Source organism: Leptosomus discolor, chromosome 3 (assembly GCF_034619465.1).
Source record: "Leptosomus discolor isolate bLepDis1 chromosome 3, bLepDis1.hap2, whole genome shotgun sequence".
In the NCBI taxonomy this organism is placed as follows: domain Eukaryota; kingdom Metazoa; phylum Chordata; class Aves; order Leptosomiformes; family Leptosomidae; genus Leptosomus; species Leptosomus discolor.
Genome location: NC_141393.1, coordinates 34540077 through 34562587, shown reverse-complemented (window position 1 = coordinate 34562587; position 22511 = coordinate 34540077). Strand labels below are relative to the sequence as shown.

The following is a 22511-nucleotide window of genomic DNA, read 5'->3' as shown; positions in this document are numbered from 1 at the left end:
AAAAAACGTCTCAGTCTTAAGCAGCTGGTAAAAGGAATAACATTGATGCCATACATTTAAACTTCTTTAGGGCCTTTGTTTCAGTATGAACCATCACTGAGGAAGTGATAAAAATCAGCAAATAATAAACAGATTATATTTTCCAATTTACATTATGAGACATTACAATGCAGATACATTTTTTAAAAAAAATGAAAAATCTTGTTGGGATGCTTTCCAGGCCCAGTGTCATTTAAAGCTATCAGTAATTTGCAGAAATAACAACTTAATTACTGAAAATGTGTGTAAAACCTGAAGTGATATTAAGTAATGAAGAAGACAGGTCACAAATGTAGAGGAACATGCATCACTTATATGCTTTGGGAACAAAAACTTCGTGCATTCCAACGATCAGACATGAAGTTACATATGTTAAAACCAGATATCCATACTCAAATATCAAGTATATCAGAATGAACCTCTGCATCACGTTTTTCTCTTGCTTATTGGAAAAAAAAAAAAGGAAAAGGGATGGTGAGGAAGAAGTTCTCTCACATTTATCTCAACTTCCCTTACCTTTCTGCTGTAAGAAAGGCTCTTCCTGATCACTATGAAGGAAGCTTTCACAGAAGGGACACAAATAGGATAGAACTTCTTTGAACAGATGCACGGAAGAAAAGTGAAGACCTGCACGGAGGAGCTGCTATAAATTCTCATACTTTGAAATCCGAGTACTTTGAAACTCTCTATAAACACAGTTTGCACTCAGATAGGCTCAAAAAAGAATGCTTCTTTTACAGGAATAAAAGTGAAGGTACTGAAAGGGAAGTTGGGCTAGAGGCACTGAGTTTGTTTAACGACTTTAAGTAAGGAAGAGAAACAATACAGACTGCACTAATTGTGTTATGGAAGAACATAGCACTCCTAGATGGATGAAACATGTTTCACAACAGATCAATGCAAGAACTTGAAAAGCATGGGTTTTGGAATCTCTAAAAGATGCAACCCTACTGAGCCAACATGCACTGTCAGAAAGTTTCTGGAATCCCCAATTCAAGCACAACTTAGTGTAAGTAAGTCAAAGATTCAGAACAGAAACCAAACCAGGAAAAACTCTGCAGAAAAAGAAAACAAGATAGTACCATAATGAATCGGGTCAGCAAACCTTACACCCTTAGAAAGCTTGGTAGAGACCAGAGGAAGATTCAATCAAGAAAACTGTAATATTCAATCAGAACTGGACATGAAGAACAGCTGCAAAATACGTACAAGGTATAGGTCTGAGAAGGGTGCAGTCATTTGTCAATCCTGTTCTATTAGTAAGAAGCTTCAGGAAAAGTTTCTGAAGAGAAGCTATGTATTCTGCCACATACAGAAGAATGGAGATTTTTATTTTTTTTTCCCTCTGGAAACAACTAAACTGAAGTACTAGAATATTAGCTTGGGTATGAATCACACCCTTAGAAGCTGGACCTTCTGGACAAGTTAAAATAGTCTTTTAGTACAGTTAAAAGTTTACAGGTCTAACCCACATCTTGTCACCCTAAACAGGTAACACTAAGTGATCCTTATGCAGAAGATTCCACTTGTTGGCAGCTCTAACTACTATTTAAGAGAGAAACAAGCACTGAAAAGAAATAGATTGTCACTTTCTCAAAGCGTTTCCTGCAATACCCTACATTTCCTACAACTAGTCCTATAATGGGTAATTCAATTTAGACATTAGCTTTCATTAAGAACAGTATCACAGAAGAACATGAGCCTGTGGCTGAAGAGAAGGCAGAAGAACAAAATACAGAAGTTATGAAGAAAAGCACAAATTATTAGCAAGTAGATAAATTCAGGTGAGAAACAAAGCAAAAAAGCTGGTACACTTTAGAAGAGCACAACACAGAACATACAGAATTATCAGTCCAGTGGTGTATATTTCAAGAAACTCAAAGGAACTATTTATCAGTGATCCAGTACTTGCAGAGATTTATCATGCTTAGTCCTTGTAATTACATTCTGATAATCCTCAGGTCATCCAAAAATCCTGCTGTCAAACATGAACACAGAAGACAACTGCTAAGCATGTAACAAATACCTTAAGAATAAATAAATAAATAATTGTTAATTGCCAAGCACAGAATCCAAAGTGCAGCACTAACAGGAAAAGAACACCTTGATTCCCAAGTTTCTGTTTTTGCAAAATAACTGGATTTTAAGCAAAGTAGACTAAATCCACATTGCCTGTAATGTTACAGGATTGTAAAAAAATAAAACAAATGTTTCAGTGCTTGTATAAAGGTACTTACAAACAGTATTAGAAGCAGTCTAATTTTGACTATTTGATAATTAATAAATCACATGGCAACACCCTTTTGAAGTAGTAATCTCACCTGCTGAAGTAGTTCAATAATAGTAAAGAACAAACTACCCTGTTAAAAAATTATTTAGATTCACAGGTCATGTTAGCAGCCACCACATAGCATATCTATACACAGTAAATTGTGGCAATAGTTCTACGGAAATTATAAATTACTCTTGAGGCGTAATGGCAGAACAAGAGCAGGCCCCTAACAAAGTGTGAAAGGTACTTTATATAAATAAGGAGCATAAACTGCGAGTCTTCAAGAAACACAACAGACAAGGGAGGAACCAACAGATAAGACAATATTAGAAAAGAACCTGAGCAGATTAACGCAGAAATCCAAAGACTCAAGATCTGTGAGGCAGTAGGCAGCAGAAATACTCAAAACCTGTCAATTTATGTATTGCATTACCAGCAGAATACTGATCCTTCCTGGGAAAAGACTGAAAGTGCAAGGTGAAAGCAGCTATTATGGATATTAGTACTTCCCAGTTTAAATCAGCAACTGTTACCATATAATAATAACAGACTGGTTATGGACACCTTCATCACATTGCAAGTGCCATGACAGATTCTGGAATATTTTTTTAAAAAGACTGAATTAGAAAGTTGGGGTGGGGTGGGATGGGATGTTGGCTTGTTTGATTTTGGCTTTCATAAAGAAAAAAAAGTGGCCAAAAAATCCAATCAGACCCTTCTTGTCTTAGAAGAGAATGACACAGGTTCTAGATATAAGAAACTTACTCCACAGTTATAACACATCATTGAAAAAGCCTCCCCTTTTGCACTTAAGATGGCACATGAGTTTACAAATCTCTGCAGCTGGCCTCTTCTACAAGATAACCGTTATAGAGACTGCCTGTTTTTTTAACAGTATGTTTAGCGAGCAAATCATGGAAGCAACTACTATAGCTAATCTCTGCTTTTCAGTGTGCGCCACACCTGAGCCAGCTGCTTTACAAAAACCATATTTTGTTCCTGATATAACTCTACATTGTTATTAGTACATAGTTTTTCAGGAGTCATCAAGTTCTGAAACCGAGGAGTCAATGGAACTTTTGCAGCATCAAAGGAGTGGACTGGGAAGCAAAATGTATCAGCAGAAAGGCCTGGTCCTTTCCCGACAAACTTACTTTCCGTATTACAGATACTCATGTCCCTGTAGATCTGCCTTGGAAGGGGGTTCCTACACACAGCGACTGACCTGGTAAACCCACCCAAATTCTAACCTTCTTTCAACAGCTTTATAAGGAGACTAGAAAAAGAACATGTGCATGTATGCATGCATATATACACACACTCTAATTTCATTAGCACCAAAGTGATAAAGCCAAGTCTAAGCTCCTTAGACTTATGCTGCCACAGTAAGTGGTTTCCCAAGTTGCAGAAGTACTGTGCAAGGTGAGCTGGGTTCCCAACCATGCAACTCAATGCACTCACTGAACCAATCACACTGCTTTAACATCATTTCCTCTCTGTATTCCCTCAGCTTGATTTTTAACTACATTACACACTTTCCTGAAAAGGAAAAGATTTCACCGGACAGTTTAAAAGCCTAAGTTAATGTTGACTCTTCATCCACTTACTCAAGTTACACACAGCTTCAGTTTCCTTAGCCATACTTGTGGTAAAACAAGCAAGGCTCACTCAGGAAACATGGGAATGATTTTTTGTTTTACTCATTTCTCTCTCTCACAAAAGTAAGCGCAGCAGTTAAAAAAAAATACATTTTTTTGTATTATTTCTGGTGATTTTAGAGACAGCACCACTTCTTCCCGCACAGAACCCGATTTAGTTTCCTGTCCAATTCAGATCTAGTAATCCTTCCTCAAACCTGAAAAAAAAGATGAAAACCTTGCAACGTCTTCTACAACTCCACTGTTGTTGGTGGTAAGCAAATTTTGGCAATGAAGATCAGCACAGGAAGCATACCCTGTCACGTACACCTTTCCATTCTAGCCTATGCAAATGTCTTCAACAATTCCGAACTCAGCTTAGACGAGGAAGCAGCTGAATGCTCATATGTAAGAAGACGAACCCTTTTCCAGCCTTCAACTGGAAAGCAGCACCACGTAAAGCACTACAGGGCCAGGAAGCCCCTTCTCCTTAAGCTGCAGGGGCAGTGGTGTCGCAGGCCGGATGTGGCCCCTGCTCTTAGGCACAGAGGAACAGCCTAAGCCTTAACGCTGGAGATCTACTTCGTGTTTTATGAGCCTCATGAAGTGACCCGAGAGCCTTTATTTAGACGTGTGGCATGGCGGGGGGGGGGGGTGGGGGTGGTGGGGTGCTCTTTATTTTGTGCCAACTTCCCAGGTCACAGAGAGCGAGCAGCACTCTGCTCCTAGCAGGACCTTCGGCGAGCCGTCGCTTGCCGCCGATGACCGTGTGCGTATCCAAGTGATTTTGTACCGTCCAGGGCCTGGAACTGCGGGCACCGGTTGGAGCTGGCGGAGTGGCCCCCTCCGGCCCCTCGCCTGCCCGCAGCGCGGTCGCAGGCCGCCGCCCGGGGCCCGGGCCGCCCACCCCGCGCCGGGCAGCGGCCGCGGAGGGCAGGAAGCACTTACCTAGGGAACTTCTCCTTCAGCTGCCTCAGGCTCTGACGGGTGGGCTGCACCTGTCCCAGGAACTGGGCTATTTCATCGTACTGGGCTTTGCTCAGCTTCATCCTTCGCACTGCCGGGCCTGCGCGGCGGCGGGAGGGGCGAAGGGACCGAGCGGGCTGCGCCGCTCCGGCACCGCGGCCGCGGCGAGAGGCAGAAGGCCGGTGATGGGGGGGTGGGGGGGTGGGGGTGGCGGCAACCCCGGGGCGCCCTTTGCCACAAGCGCAGTTCAGGGGCGCCTACGCTGCTTCCCGCAGCTCCGCCCCGTGGCCCGGCCGGGAGGGCGGGGAGAGCCGCCATCCCGCGCCGCCCGGCTCTGCGCAGACGCTCGGGCGGGAAGGGAGCGCGCGGCAATGGCGGTTCTGTGGGGCTATCGCCGCCGTCGCGTTCCGCACAGGGGCGGCCGCTTTTGCCTCGCCTACGGGCGCCGGCCGCTGCAAGGCTGCGGACGTGTCCGCTTTCGCGCTCCACAAGCCGCCCCTTGCTTTGGTGGGGGCGGAAGGAGCCGGCGGGACGGACCCGGGTGGCCTTGGGCGGCCTTGAGCTGAGGGGAGCGACGAGCGCCGGAGCGGGCCGGCGGTCTGCGGTGGGCCGTGAGGTAGAGCCAGCCCGGGAACGGGGTGTGTGTGCCCTGCCGTGCTACGGCTGTGAAGTGTACTTTTCAAGGCCTCTTCCAAAAGTCCCTCTGAAATGACTATCTCTTGCCTTTTAAAGGAAAAATAACCGCTGAAGTAGTGGGGCTGGGGGTCCTGACAGCGCCCAACGGCGGCCTGCAGACTTGCATGCCCACACGGAAATGGCTCCTGCTAATTGTAGAAGAAAACCATCCAAGTTTGTGCTTGGATTTACTTCAAAGTTTGTTAGGTCTTAAACGTAAGCAAATTATGTTACTAAATGTCATTTAAATATCAGTGAGTATGTTGCAAGCTTTAGTTTCCATGATAGGCATTTTTAATACCTGTGTTAAATAACTTGGCAGGTAGGTATGCTCTTTGATAAACAACATGTAAAAACTAGGGGTTATGAAGAGAATTGACCATGTGTTTGATCGAGAAATATAAATTTTCTCTTGAATTTCAGTTTAGTTGCATTCATGAACTATATACAGGGTACTGGAGTCTAAACTTGGAGGTTTCAGGCACTTAATCCATGAAATTTGCTTTAAAACTTAAGAACTTAATTTTTTCTTTTTACAGATTTTAGGTTCTGTTCACTTGCTCTGTCTCTTGAAAGGTTTCTGATCACAGGTTAAGTGTTTTTCTGCATCTTAGCCAGAAACTTTACAAAGTTTCTTGCAAAAGTACAAGATCTGGAACTTTGAGGAAAAACGAATAGCATGGGTATGTCAGCTGGGTCAATCATTTAGGAATATTTGAGAGATTGGCTTCTAATTCATTGAAAATGCCTAATGAACCTTCTATCACTTGATCCTCCGTGGATTTTGGTGAGTTTTGTTTGGAACCCGGAGTCTTCCTGGGAACAGCTATTTCTGGTACTATGGCCTAAATATAAATGTTTGAAACTCGTTATTGCCCCACAGTAAAAGAAAATACAGTGAAGTTAAGCTGAATTACATATTCCGTTCCTTACTCAGAGACCAAAAAATAGTATCTGAAGTTGAGAAAATAACATTCTTTTAAAGGAGAGTATTTTTTAATGTAAAGATACTTTATTTTCTTTGGCTATACCAAGTAGTATCCTTAATAGTAGGAGATAGGTGTGTTTGGGAGGGAAGGAAGTGTTCCTTTCAAATCAAATGACACTCAGTCTACAATGCACAGAAGTGAAATACGTTAGAACTGCAGCATGAAGTTATCAGTCTATGGACCAAAGTACTAATGCAGGATGTGTGTATTATGTATATATTGGGTATGTTTTGTAGGCTCTTCTGCTGGAACAAGGTTTTGTGGATTTCAAAATTATTTTAAAGAACAGTAAATAACCTTCTAGCATAAAGGTTTGCTGAAACTAAGAGGAGCTAATATTCTGTCATGAGGAGGTAAGAGCTGTCAAAGATGAGCTGCTGCTTTTCATCACAAAGGAGCATTTTGCACTGTGAAATGTGAAACATAGATGAGAAATTCTGTATGCAAATTGTTTAAAACAGAACTATTCCAATGAAACCCTCAAAAATCCTTTGAGAAAAAAATATGTTCCTAGCAGAAAGTGTTAATTAAATACTCTTTTTCCTAGCAATCAAACTGCCATTGTAGCTTTACTATATAAAACAAACATCAGGCCATGTGTAATTAAGCTGTGGACATCTATTTTGTAAGATGTTGTAGACAGCAAAAGTTTGCATAAATTCAGTAAGCAACTGGATGAAATACATAAGAAAAAAAGCATAAAAAACTTAAATTTACCTTTGGCTCAGGGAGTCTCAGAGCAGTAAATGGTTGGATGCTGGGGGAATGTTCTCAGGAAGTAACTATGTGCTTGCTTTGTTCTTGTGTTGTTTCCTTGGTACCTGCCTGTGGCAGCTGCTCTTGATTTTTGCCTTGGGGTTGGGTTCCAGTCCACCTATTATATAAACAAAGTTACCTTCCAAGAAGGACAGAGGACTAAAGAGAAAGAAACTATGTCAAAAACAAATGATTGGGAATGACAAATGGGGGAGGGGGAAAGGAAGAGGACATGTAAGCTATAGGGGGGAAATAAAGATGGGGAAACAGAGTGAAATACCTGGCAGAGAACTTCCAGTAATGACTGTCATTCCTTGTAGGTAGTCTTGGCCACGGTTGGTGTAGGACAGTCAGTAATGGACCCTTGGTCTGTTTTGTTTTTTGCGTTACTTGATAGTTTAACTGTGATATTAGTAGGTGTTTTCCATTACCGTAAGAAGATGGTTGCATAGTGTGATTTACAGCCAAGTTAAATACCATTCCTTATTCTCTACAGAGCTTAAAGCCCCTGTGTTTTGAGAACAGGTAATTGTAGTATGATATTGTAAGGAATTAGTTCATGCACAAAGTGCAAATTTTTATTTGATTGTTATTACCTTACAACTATCTTTTTACTTTACCATCCAATTTCTTCATAGGCACAATCTCTGGTCCATGTTGCTTTCTGTAACAAAATTAATGCAAAGGCTGTTAGCAGTCATATATATTTTCCAATCTATTGACTGTAGTTGCTAGTGTTGGGAACTACAGTAAGACTAGAATCTCGTTTGCAACTGATTGGAGTGCTTGTTACAGTTTTCTAATGCTTATAATATTCCCACTTCATTCAGTTTGGTGCACATTTCTACAAGTATTTTTCAGCCTTTCCATATATTTTGTGTGATTGTTTTGTTTTGTTGTGAAATTCAGCTCTTCTTGTTTGACATTTTTATATCATAAGAAAAACTTCAGCGTGCTTCCACTGAACTTGGTAGCAACTGTATCTGTAACAGGTCTAATAAACACCTCCACAGGATACAGTTGTTACCTCATAAACAAGGAGAACCCTCAATTTATGATCTAATTTATACCTGTAGGTTTTAATGTACATTCTGAAAGTGATTGTATTGTGAAACAAACCATGATATCTTCAGTATGTATTAAAAAAACAACAAAACCAAACAAATAAAAGAAGGAACAGTTTGTCTATACATCACTGTTAAACATTAACTGTTTTGCCAGTTCACAAGACGCAGTAAGTTTCTGTTTCTTTGCCTAAAAGTATTCATGGGACTGCTTGCTACCACAACAGTGTGAAGAACGTGGGAGCAATAGAATGATTATACATAGCAGAATACCAATTAAAAAAGGGAGGCAGGCATTGTTTTCCTTCTTTGTTTTAAGATTTGTTTCTCATTCTGTTCCTCCTCCACAGAAGTCATTGAGGCAAATCAATCTAGTTTTCTGTACTACTAGTATACCAAATATATCTTTCTTGCTTGCTTGTTAAAGTAATTAAGTAATTAAAAAAGTCTACATTCATGCAATGTTTTGAAAACATTGCTTTATATGCATTGGGCCTGATCTATGGACAATTGAAAGTCTATCATTTTTAATGGACTTGGGCCACTTTTATGGTTCTAAGCTGCATGTTTATGTGTTTTCTGTAACAAGCCGTAAAAGATTTTTGAAAATGATGAGTTATTTAAAAATCAATTTCTATAACTGAGATGGTAACATGCCCTAAGTGTTCTTACCTTGCTACTTGACTCCTCTGTAGCTCCAAATGATAAAATTTCTGGAGTTTGGATTTGCTTTTCAGAACTTGGTAGTCAGAAACAGAAACCTATATGAAAATACCTTTCTGGTTTCAAATTCAATTATTTAAAGTTGATTTGCCTTCTTTGTTTATGTGTGTTAAAATATCATTAACAACTGCATACTGCTTTTTCCCCAAGGGATTTCAGCTTCATTCACTGTACAGAGAAAACCCTGCAGTGGTGTGATGAATTAGATTGTTTTCTGTAGGACCTCTGCCTCATTTATTGCGGAATTTGGAGTATGTACTGAGTGAATGAAGCAGGAACTATAGAAAGAAAAATTAAGTGTAAAATAATTTGACTGCTGCCTAGGAAATATGGATTCTCTCCTTGCCTCTGTTACAGACTTTGTATGTAAGCTTAGAAGTCATTTGATGGAATTTGCTTTCCATGTGGCTTTTTTTGACACTACATGCACGTTATTCTGTGCCAGCCATCTAATTTAATTACATAGGTGCTATAAGCTTCTGGCTAAAGAGATCATCCCAATCTGCTCTGGCCAGTTTCAGAGTAATACCTGTGCACTTGTATTACTGCTACTGCTGATTGTGTGTGTACATGGTCAGACAGATCAGCTGATCCAACTGAAAACATGCAGAAAACCCCCCACCCTAAAAGTATTATTTTTCAGCTAAATCAGCTTGCGAATCAGCTTGCGAATCCACTGAACAGCCTTATAAATGGAAGTGCCAGCACATGGGAGGAAATAGGGATGCAAAGCCAGAGACAGCAGGGCTACTCTTGCTGTTGACGGTAGCAGAGCCTTGGGGGATTAACCTCACAAATTAGATATCTAAATTAGGTGCCAACCATTAAGCAATGATTATCCTGCATATGTTCTGGTAGGAATTTACATTTGAGAGCATCCTTGCACTAAGTGCTAAGCACTATCAATGTAAATGAGTTTAATGGAAGTTGTACCTTGAACATAGAGAGTACTGAGCACGGTAATCTGAAAAATCAGGTCCTAGGTGTATTACATTGGAGAGCCCAAATCAGTGAACAGTTTTCACCTAAATCTTTCAAACTTAATTTCTCTCATACACATATATATGAATGAAGAAATAAATATGTAGACACACGTACACAAAAGTATACAAAAATATATATGACAGAGGAGATGTTTTGGAAATATATTTGCTAATATATCATCCTGGTTTGGCTGGGACAGAATGACAGCCCAACCAGGCCGTTAGCAGTTTCCAGTCAGCCAGGGCAGCTGCCCTGAGTGAGCTACAGGTGTAGCCCATCCCATAATGTCACGGTCAGTATAAAGGGGGAAGGTTTGCTGAGGAGAGGGAGCTCCTCTGGGGTTCCTGTTGGGGTTTTGTCTCTCCCTGCTTCTCCTCTGGTTTCTCCGTGCTCCTAGGGGACTGCTCTCCTGTCAATTGTGACTGCTGTATGTTCATTTGGCAGAGTGTACCTTTGTTGGTACTGGTGTTTCATTAAGCCTGTTTTCACTTCAACCCCCGTATCTCCTCTCCTTTTCCTGATTCCCCTTCTTGACTGGTGAGGGGTCTTTGGGTGATAGAGCGACTCTTATATGAGCTGAACGTAGACATGTATTCGTGCTAGCGCTTGGTAATGAGCTGCATTAGAGAATGTATATTGAAATGAGTAGCCTTGGTATGTACGACATGGACAGCATGCAGTAAAGAATAAGTAAGGCCAGATTTTGAATGTAAAGCTTAAAAAGAAGTACTGAAGAAACGAACTATTTTCTATGCAAGTAAGGTAAAGGAGGGGAAAACTAGAAGTTAAGAACTGTTTTGTAATACAGATAAAGAAAGGGACTGAATCAAGGTTGCACACCAAAATGGATAGTATAATTTCTAAGTTTCTCAGTGTTTGATATTGTAACAGAAATGTTGCAATGTGTAAATACATTAAAACAAAATTGTATTAAAGTACAACTGTTCCAGTGAAATAAAAATTACACTTTATGATAGATTGTATTGGTTTCAGTATTTATTTTTATTTTTGCTAATTAGCAAAATTTTGTGACTTTGCCAATATATTTCCCAAGCGTTACTACAAGACAGCAAGGCTCTTCTGAATTCCCTAGGTTGTTTTTATTAACTTGTTGGAAACATAGTACCTCAGAGTAGCTAAGTAGGTTCTCTGTTTCACTTTTCTTCTAGCCAGAAGTATTTTGAATAGAAAGGTAAATACTTTACAAGGCTAAAACTAGCTCCAGTATTGTGCTTTATTACTTTCTACCAAAATCTCTGAAAGAGGAACAAATTGTGCCTAACCATGAGTTGTGAGAGAGATAACTGATTAGTGTTAACTCCCTGACCTGTTGATTTGTCCAGAGCCTAACAACTGGCAACAGAAACTCCAATTTGTAGAATTATGTGCTGTTGTGGTAGTTTGGGTCTTTTTTTTCTTTTTTTTTTTTTTTTTTCTGTCCATCTCCTCTTACTCTCCCACAAAGAAAAAAAAAAAAAAAAACAAAAAACAACAACAAAACCAACAAAAACCCCAAACAGCAAAGGTTTGCTTATAAGGGCAACAAGAAAAACTTCCATAGGTATGTTGCTGATAAAAGGAAGACTAGGGATAATGTGGGCCCTCTCTGGAAGGAAGTGGGAGACCTGATTACCCAGGGTATGGAGAAGGCTGAGGTACTCCATGATTTTTTGACTCAGTCTTCACAGGCAAGTGCTCCAGCTGCACTGCCTGAATCACAGAAGGCAAAGGCAGTGACTGGCAGAAAGAAGAACCGCTCACTGTAGAAGATCAGATTTGAGACCACCTAATGAACCTGAAGGTGCACGAGTCATTAAGACCTGATGAGATGAGTCCATGGGTCTTGGGGGAACTGGCAGATGAAGTTGCTAAGCCACTATATATCGTATCCATACATTGAGAAGTCATGGCAGTCTGGTGAAGTTCCTCCTGACTGGAAAAAGGGAAATATAACTCCCATATTTAAAAAGGGAGAAAAAAGGAAGACCTGGGTAACTACAGGCCAGTCAGTCTCTCCTCTGTACCTGCCAAGATCATGGAGCGGATCCTCCTGGAAACTGCTAAGGCACATGGAAAATATGGAGATGAATGGTGACAGCCAACACAACTTCACTAAAGGCAAATCGTGCCTGATGAATTTGGTGGCCTTCTACGATGGAGTTACAGCATTGGTGAATAAGGGAGGAGCAACTCATGTCACCTACCTGAACTTATGCAAACCATTTGACACTGTCCTGCATGACATCCTTGTCTCTAAATTGGAAAGACATGAATTTCACAGATGGACCACTCAGTGGATCAGGAATCGGCTGGATTGTTGCACACAAAGTCATGGTGAATGGCTTGATGTCTGAGTGGAGACTAGTGATGCGTGGTGTCCCTCAGGGGTTGGGACAGGTGCTATTTAACATCTTTGTCAGCAATGTGGGCAGTGGGATTGAGTGCACCCTCAGAAAATTTACTGATGACACCAAGCTGTGTGGTGTGGTCAACATGCTGGAGGGAAGGGATGCCATCCAGAGGGACCTTGACAGGCTGGAGAGGTGGGCCTATGCCAACCTCATGAAGTTCAACAAGGCCAAGTGCAGGGTCCTGCACCTGGGTCAGGACAAGCCCCAGCATCAACAGAGGCAGGGCAATGAGTGGATTGAGAGCAGCCCTGCAGAGGACTTGGGGGTGCTGGTGGGTGAAAGACTGAATATGAACCAGCAGTTGCAGTCCAGAAAGCCAGTTGCATCCTGGGCTGCAGCAAAAGAAGTGTAGCCAGCAGGTCAAGGGAGGTGACTCTCCCCCTCTGCTCTGCTGAGACCCCACCTGCGGTGCTGCGTCCAGCTCTGGGGCCCTCAGCACAAGAAAGACATGGACCTGCTTGAGGAGGTCCAGAGGAGGCCACGAAGATGATCAGGGGGCTGGGCACCTCCCCTATGAGGACAGGCTGAGAGAGTTGGGGTTGTTCAGCCTGGAGAAGAGAAGGATCCAGGGAGACCTTACAGCGGCCTTCCAGTGCTTAAAGGGGGCCTGCAGGGAAGGTGGGGAGGGACTCTTGATCAGGGATTGCAGTGATAGAACGAGGGGTAACAGTTTCAAACTGAAAGAGGGGAGATTGAGATCAGATATTGAGAAGAAATTCTTTCCTGTGAGGGTGGTGAGACAGTGGCACAGGTTACCTAAGGAAGCTGTGGCTGCCCCCTCCCTGGCAGTGTTCAAGGCCAGGCTGGATGGGGCTTTGAGCAGCCTGGTCTAGTGAAAGGTGTCCCTGCCCATGATGGGGGGTTTGGAATGAGATGATCTTTAAGGTCCCTTCCAACCCAAGCCATTCTGTGATTGTGTGATATAGCTTGTGATGGCTCACCAATGCTGTTTGACTTCAATGGGAACTGTGTATGATTAGCCAACCTGAAAATTAGGACCTTATTTTGTGTAGTCTGGAACTCCTAAACATATAACTATTTTTAGGAAACTTTGGATTATTCTAGATCAGATAAGCTTTGGGGGGGGACATAGAAGCAGATTAAGAGTAGTTTGGATTTTTTTTTTTCCCTAGTAGGGAAATTTCTATTGTCACCTTATACTTGGGGAGTTATATTGAATAGCTCAGGTTTCTTTCACTATTTTTCTTCAAAATGCTTAATGCTTTAGTGCCCAAGGATTCTCACCTCTCATTATATATCGAGTATTTTCACCATTAAAGAATTGTAATATTTTTTGAAAGACTGTTACCACAGAATCATAGAGATATAGAATACAGCTAACCTCAAGAGATCATGTAGTCAACCATATCAGATATTTGATAGTATCAAATCTAACAGCACTGTGTCATACTGAAATACTTCTAATTTGTTATTGTAGACTTCCATAATGAGGTTTTCATATTCTCCATACATGTCCCAGTATTTTGCTTCATTTGAACTTGGAAAGCTTGTTTCTGTTGTTTGATTCCAAGCATACGGGTTGCAAATACTGTATAATTTAAAGAAAAGGGAGAATGATAAATCACTGGCTTTTTTTACTTGTTTCAGGATTATTGTAATGCTGATCCATTTCTCCCATTTTTGTTTGGTAGTGTATGCAAACCCAGTTCTTTCAGTCCTTTCTTGTAAGTAATTTTTCTGAAAAAGTTGTCATTTTAATTTTTTTTTTTTAACTCTATACTTTGCAACATCTTTCTTAAAATCCAGTGCAAACACTTCTTCAGCTGAGGCATTTCATTTTGCCTAGTAGAATAAAAATTCTTACATTTTCTAAGTAAGATTCCTGTGTACAGTTTCTCAAATTAACTACTGAAAAAAAATCACACTGTGAGTTTGTTTTCTGCGTTTATACACTCTGCAGTTTGTTACACTAGCTCATAGAAGCAGCATCATTAAGGGAAAGCAAAGTATGTGTGGTGCAATGGATATACTGGTCTATCTCTCCTAGTAGGGGATTCAATGTACAAATTATAAGAAAATAAGAATCCAAAATACTAATGGGTGAACCCTGTAATATTTTACATATTTTTGCATGGAAGTTTATAATGGCATTACATTTTCTTGAGTCTTGCATTTCTTCTGATACCCGTTCACTCTTTCTAACACATGTAAAACACATTTGACGTTTATAATAATGGAATGATTAGGCATGTTACTGACATCAAGGTTTAAGGGACTGGGTGACATAGGAAATTTATGTTCCACTAATCCATTTATCAGCCTCCCCTGGGAACTGATTTTAAATCTAACTCAAGCCATACCAATTTGGGGGAAGAAAATCCTGCCTAATCCAACAGCCTGGAAAACATGTATGAAATTGTTGTCTAGGCTTCCCCCACCTTCCTCTTTTTTAGTAAGGAAAATATTAATGATGACATTCTCTCTGGAGTGATATGGCTACTTGTTCAGATCTGCTGTTTTACAGTTCAGGAATCAAGAGAGAAGATGATACAGATGGATTATTTGAGCCAGTATATAAGTGAAATATTAAAGTATGTAATTCCATAAAGTAGTAGCCATTAATGACTTTGCACAGTGAATCAATTTTCATTTCAATTATAAAAAGAAAAAAAAACCCACGTTTTCCTAGATTAATAGTGCTTTTGTTTTGTTTTGGTCAGGGAGGAAAGATTTGGAGTGTATTTCCATTATGCAAATCTGTACAGTAACACTAAACCCAGTTGTTTCAAAGATATCCAAAGGGGCAATGTAGGTTGCCTGAACTCAGGCTGTCCTAACTACGTCACCTGTTCCCCTGTAATAAAACTAGTGTGGCCTTGTGTCCTGTGAACTAAGTAAAGCTGCTACTTGGTTAGTAATGAGAGATGTATAGGACCAGGTCCTAAAGTGCTCTAGTGTGAATCCAAAATAATTTGAGTCAAGGTGATGTAAGTGAATTCAGAATTGTGCACATTGTACAGCTCATAGTGATGTAGTAAGTTACCTTTATAGTGTAAGGAATGGTAGGAGAAGAGTTGTTACCACTCTTGATATTTGACATTGGCATCCAGGCATGTAACTGGAGAAATTCGACTTGTGAGCTGTGAATTTTATGTGTTCAGTCAGAATAACTTACTGCCTACCATGGTGCCAATCTTGGGGTTTAAAGATGAAAAACGCACAACCTATTAGTCAAATATTTATGAGTAGAACCCAATGTGTTTAAACCTTGTTGACCTTTACATAGTTATGACATGTATACCATCTCTTGTTTATCCTTACTGTTGCTTTGGTCTGGAAAAAGTAAAACAAGAGGTTAAGTAATGGGTGAGTTAAAATGTAGACTGGTGCCACGTTGCATGGCTTTAGTATACTTAGTGTCTTTCACGGCAAGTTGGTGAGACTGCTCAAAGCAGTAAAATAGCTTGCTAGTTGATGTCACTTAAGAAAACATTAGTTTTGAAAATGAGTTTGTTGTTTCCATATTTAGTGTTCTAATACTATAAATAATATGTTTGATGGTATTTGTGTCAGACGTATGAAGCCCAACTCTTGCTTTTCTGTTTAAGCAGTCACATTGAAAATGGGTTTAAAATACAATCTGATTTGCTAATATATTTATATGTTCTTTCTGATTTGAGGCCAGAAGGAAACCCACTATGGTAATTTAGCCTGATTTCCCACATAACATATATTGTAGGTATTTCATTAATTAATTGCTGCTTGTAATTCAGCACCTGTGGTTAAATTAGAGAACATCTTGTTAAAAGAAAATGGTAACAAAAAAGATCTTTAAATCTTGATTTAAAATAATCCAGAAATACAGATTCTTACTGAATTCTTTGTGGTTAATTACTTTCACTGTCAGTTGTTAAGTAGCCTGATTTGAACTTGTTTAGCTTTATTTTTGTCTCTTAGTTTTGCTATAGCTTGATTTCCTGATTTTGGTAGGTTGTATGCTAGATATATCAACTTAAAGTCAGTGTTCCTGCTCAGGTCACCTCTTAAATTGTTCTTTGAGAAGTTAAACTGATGAAGTTCATTAAGGATGTAAACACTAAATATGTTGCTGATGTTCTTCAAAGGCCTTCTTTAAGCATTTTCTCTTGTAGCCAGTGCTAAATCTTCTATGTAGAAGGGTTGTGCATGTTTCCAGAGAGCAGAGTGAGGAACTTTGACTATTGTAGAGTAGAAAATAATGCAGGTTGGAAATATATATTGAATAGTATATTCATGAAAGATTTATTCTATGAGGTTTTAGGAATAAATACATAAATAGTATAGCATGAAATTGTCATTTACCTGTAGATGGATGTTACAAAGCTGTCTGGATTTTTTTGTGAAAATAAGATTATCAACATTAACAAAGTACCAACAAAAACCTGTAATATGATTAAGCAACTAAATTTTTATCCGAGTTACATGACTAGTTATTGTTTGCCATTTATATAATTTTAAAGCTTTTTAAAAAAATTGGGAAAATATTTGAAGTTTTAAATATTAATAAATATCTCATCTCATGATTTCACCACAGTGGTGCTCAAAACACTGCTTTTAGTCTCTCTCTAATAGTGTACTTACAGTATTGTCATGTGTAACTACCAGATGCTCTTTGGCAAAAGGAGGAAGTTAATTAAACAGGAGAAAGAATATAAAATTAAAAATTAAGCCTGTCAGAAGCAGAATATCAGAAAGAACTCAAGACAAGTATCCCAAGCTACATCTGGTGTCTGTGAAGCTAGACAGGGCAGCTGAAGGGGGCAGAAGTGGTGGAGTGATCTGTTCCGTTTTTCTGGACCTGTTCATTAAAGGTACTTTACAAGATTAATGTTGTTTTATGTTGCTGTGTGGATCACATGAGATGGAGGAGTGTTAATTACCATGAGGTCCCCTGTGTATAGTCTTTTCTTGTTTCTGCTTGCCCCGTTGTTTCCACTTAGTGACCAGTACAGGCAGTGACTAAAGGGAGTTGATCTGTGGATGTCAACCATTCCACATGTGTTGTGGTGAATTTTATTATGAATATTTACTTGTGCTTAGGTGTCTTTTTAGACAACTGTTGCATTAATTCATGTACTAAGAAAGAATGTTTAAGCTGACTTGCTATGTAATTTCGAAGTTAATCCAACTGGAAACAATTTTGCTTATTTAAAATTTCTTGTACTTTTTTGAAAGTTGGAATCTAGTGGTCCAGCTAATCGTTTAGTCCTATGCTATTTCTGAATTACTAAATGTAATTTAAAGTAATTGAATTTCTCATGAAGTTCAACTAGGGAAAATGCAAAGCCCTACATCTTGGGAGGAATAACCTCAGCACCAGTCCAGCAGTCTTGAAAGCAGCTTTGCTGGGAAGGATATTGGGATCCTGGAGGACAACAAGCTGACTGTTAGCCAGCAATACACCCTCACAGCAAAAATAGCCAATAGTCTCTTGGGCTGCATTAGGAGCAGCGTTGTCAACAGGTTGAGGGGAGGTGATTTTTCCCCTCTACTCAGCGCTGGTGAGGCAGCATCTGGAGTACTGTTTGTAGTTCTGGGCTCCCCGGTACAAAAAAACCTATGAACTTACTGGAGCAAGTCCAGAGCAGGGCTGCAAAGATGATTAAGGGACTGGAGTATCTTTGTATGAGACGAGACTGAGAGACCTGGGACTCTTCAGCCTAGGGAAGAGATGGCTCAGGGAGGATCTTAGCTATGTATAAATACACGATGGGAGAGAATGAAGAAGAGGGAGCCAAACTGTTCTCAGGAGTGCCCACTGACAAGACAGGGGGCAATGGGCACAAATTAAAACATATGAAATTCCATCTGAACATAACACATTTTTACTATAAGTGTGATCAAACACTGGAACAGGTTGCCCAGAGAGGTTGTGGAATCTCCTTCTGTGGAGATAGTAAAAATCTGACTAAAAGCAATCCTGGACAGCTGGCTCTAGGTGACCTGCTTGAACAGGGGGAAGCTGGACTAGGTGATCTCATGAAGTCTAAACAATTCTGTAATTCTGTGAACTTTGAAAAATGAAAGAGAGATGATTTTAGTAAAAATCGGTTAGGTGCATTTTGTTTAAACCCACTTAGTTTAGCAAGTCTTTACAACTAATAGGGCAGTATTTTAGATCTAGCTCTGTATCCTTGGTATAAGCACAAAAGGCTGCCTTTCTGTTCTCTTCTGATGGTGGGAGTTTCAGAGCCCATTTATTTTTCACTGATACGCTTTTGGATGGATGTGTTACTTAGTAATTTATTTGGGCAGGTTCTGTGGCTGTATACAACAATGTTCAACTGTAAAAGAACTTTCAGAGTAGCTTAAGGTTTTGATTTATGTTCTTTCATCACATTTTGCAACTTCAAGACTAATTACTTTGTAGTCCTGCAAGTTATGGTTAATCAGTGGCCGAAGCAGCAACAAGTTAGTGAACCCATAATTATCTAGGCATCTTTCATAAATGTATGGAGGCAAAATAAGATGTTTCTTTTTCCATGCTGAGGAAACTGGCAATACAATTGCTTAAGGAGGAAAACGTAGTCTTAATGGTAGTGTGGCTGTGAGTACTTGCCAGGGAAGCTCTGCTTGCATTCTGACTGCTAGGTCATATGATTAGAAGAGTACCCAGAGGAGTAGGTGAATCTCAGCTAACCTTAACATTTTCTCTGCATTGGGAATGTTTCTAGAAATGCAGTGGTGGCATAGGAATTTTTCCTGTATCTTGTGGACCCTTTGCACCAGTTCAGGTGTTGCAAAGTCACCATGGAAGGATGGATTTCTTTCTACCTTGAAACTAGTTATTGTGTATACACCAATGTACTTAAGGCAGTGATTTGCACATTGCCTGCAGAAAATAAATAAATAATAATAGAGGAAATTAAATCCTTCCAGTGTTTATGTATGTCCCCATAAAGTCTTTTCCAACCTTTAAACAACTGGAGTTTTGATCTGAGTTGTGAGTGCTATGTATGCTCATCATATAATTGCAACTGATGACTCCAGAACTGGTCTTTTCGTCTTTTTTTTCCTTGTTACAATAGATGTCAGAGAAAGATGTGTATACTGTCAGTGGATAGAGTGCTTGCCTTTCTTGTCAAGTATTGCATGCTATCTGTACATGACAGCCCTTGTCTTTAAGCTGGCTTTAGGCATTATATTTTTCTCCCAGTGTTTGGTATACCACCTAGGCCTGATTTCTAAAGACTGGAACGAATTAATTTCTTATGGGTCTTTGATTTACAACATCTAAGTAAAATTCAGAATTTGCATCAGTAGGAATTTTTAAACTAATTAAGTTATTTTTGGAAGAAAATTAAATACAGTTTTAAGAAAATGTCTATGTAATAAGCTGACTTGAGCTTTCTTTATACTGGACAGCTTATGGACCAGGTCTGCTGCATGGCACAGAGTTAGTAGTCGTATGTTAGATAGTAGAATGGATATAACTGATGCTGTACCTGCACTCTGTACTTTTCAATGTAATTGATTGCAATAGGTGAGAGGTGACTTCCAGCATTAAAAAAAAAAAAAAAAAAGTTCAGAATACACTTGAATATTTCTGCACCATGCTCATTTACACACAGACATATCTAAAGTGCACACCTATGCAAAGTGATACAAATGAATGTGAGCTGCTCTTTCTGTGCTTTGAGCTGGTCAATGTAGCCCAGCTCAGGTCCAGAAACCAGATTGTTGTCTTAGTGTGGTAGTATGTTAATCAATGTTCTCTTTTGCTTTGCAGGGCTTATCCAGCAAGCTTGGATATGTGGCTTCCTCTGACTAGCTCAGAATGTGGATGTGTGATTTTTGTATGGACATAAATGTGTCACTGAATGGGAATGGAGTTTATATAGCTTTGGTCAAAAATAATTGGAGAGCAACATCTCAAGGCTTTTGGGTGAAATTTGATTTTGTGAGCTGCAACTGAAAATCTAAATAGATTGAGAATTTGATAATGCAGTCCTTAAAAGAACAAAGTTTTCAGTGAAGGTAATGGTAAGTATTTGTGGCAAATGTTAAAATTCCTGGAATGACTATTTCTAAAATTCATGGTTCATTTTTAAATACTAGAGCTTCAGCATTTTGTTTAGCTATTTCAGACTGCTCATTTGGGGAACTGGAAAACTGTTTCCTGGTTCTAGCAACAATTCAGACTGATAATTAATTGGAATATTTGTTCTATTAGTTCACAGGTGTGCATGATGTGTCTTTTACATGCCACAAGGCTTTTCTATGAATACCTTTCAAGAGTTAACCCTTCCCTGAGTCCTAACATTAACCTCCATGCCAAAACTTAGTTTAGGTTAAGGTTTTGTGGAAAAAAAATGTGCAAAATTGAGTTATTTTTTCTACAGTTTCCATATATAGTGGTGAAAGTTTAGAGGTTAGTCTAATGGAGGTTTTTATTTCAAAACTGAGAAAAATTAGGAGGGGAAAAATGGTAGCACACTGGGGAAAAACCCCACATTTTTTAACCAAAAAAAATGCAAATCCAAAATTTTTGCATATTTTGTTGGTTGTTTGATCCCATTCCAGTCATTGTCCTTGACAATGAAATGGCACAGAAAGAACGTTGGTTAAGGAAGTTTTAAGTAGTAATTATGATCTTCCTGTTTATTGAAGTGAAGGGCAGAACAATGAAAAGGAAACTACTTCAAATCAATCCCTACTAATTTAAACTACTTATAGAATCACTAATCATAGCATGCTTCATACAGACCTTGGGAGAATATAATGCTGTAGCTTATGTGCATTTATTTGCAAGTGGAAGTGTTCTTAGGCAGTATCCTCGTGGTTAGCACTACCATTTATCTGTCACCATTATCACATCCAGTAATCTTTACTGATAAACTTAGCCCCAAATCAATAATTTCACAGACTAGGAAAGTAAAACAGAGTATAGCCCTTCAAATGAGAGTTATGATTGTTGATGAGTTTGTAAAAATAATATTACACTCATCTTCTAAATAATACTGTAGAAGTCTCTTGTAAATCCTTTAGCAATTTTTTCTAATCCTTTACAAGTTGTAAAATCATAGCTGAAAGGCAGGCAGAAAAGGAATGCACAAATAAGACATCTGTTATTGTTATATCAATGATGATATATAACCAGCTCTGAAGTAATAACGTTTTAACAAGTACTAGAGTCTTATCCAAAATGAGATCGCATCCACTTCCACATCTTCATTTACTGCATTCATAAGAATGAAGTGAAGTTTATAATTGGGAAATCTTATCAATTAGTGCTTGTAGGACATAGCACGTATGCTACAGTCTGGTTTAGATTAATGGATTTGCAGCCAAGCCATATCTTAACAGATAGGGGTATCTGTAAACCAGCTTCAAAGTAACGTATTTGTGTGCTGCTTATTAAACAGTATTCACCATTTCTAAGAACAGCAATGCTATATTTTATAACTTTAGCACTGCAAAATATATATACTATTAATGTATTTTCTAGTCCATTAAGGGCAAGCAGCTTATTATGCTCCATTTAATAAAAGATTTGCAAGTCACTAGTGTGGTGGGTTATTCCAGTACACTTTTGGGGTGTAGAGATACACTTTTAGAGTACACTTAAGAGTACACTGTGTTGACTCTAAACCAAATTCTTATTAACTACATTTTTGTGTCACATAGGGTCCAAAGGGTTAAACTTTCAACTTGCTTGATACTGATACAAAGCTACAAAGTTGTTAAATGGTGAGATGGCTTATTAAAATGTTATTAAACAGAGATGTTATTAAAACATTATTAAACAGTGAAGGAGAGAGGGGAAGAAAATACGTAGTTTTTTACCTGTTGTCACAATTTTTGGCCATGCACCATTGGAAACAAAAATAAGCCATGGAAGAAATTTGTGTACTTCTTTCTTTCCTTAAAGCCTTTTTGTTTAATCAATGGTAAAAGGGGTAATTGTACATTTTCGTATATTTCAATACTAATTCATTCAGAAACAGCTAGTTAGCTCTTAATTTTTATGCCTTCACTTTGGAATTAATATGAAC

General features: G+C 39.2%; 1 protein-coding gene across 1 annotated transcript in view; it reads right to left on the bottom strand.

Moving 5' to 3' along the window:
* The window catches only part of CDIN1 (CDAN1 interacting nuclease 1), a 126739-nt gene extending 121733 nt beyond the window's left edge, over positions 1-5006 (bottom strand). The window contains exon 1 of the mRNA XM_086462877.1: positions 4897-5006. Coding sequence (XP_086319003.1) covers positions 4897-4997 — 101 coding nt within the window. The 5' untranslated portion in view covers positions 4998-5006. The remainder of the gene's footprint in view (positions 1-4896) is intronic.
* Between the last annotated feature and the right edge of the window lie 17505 nt (positions 5007-22511).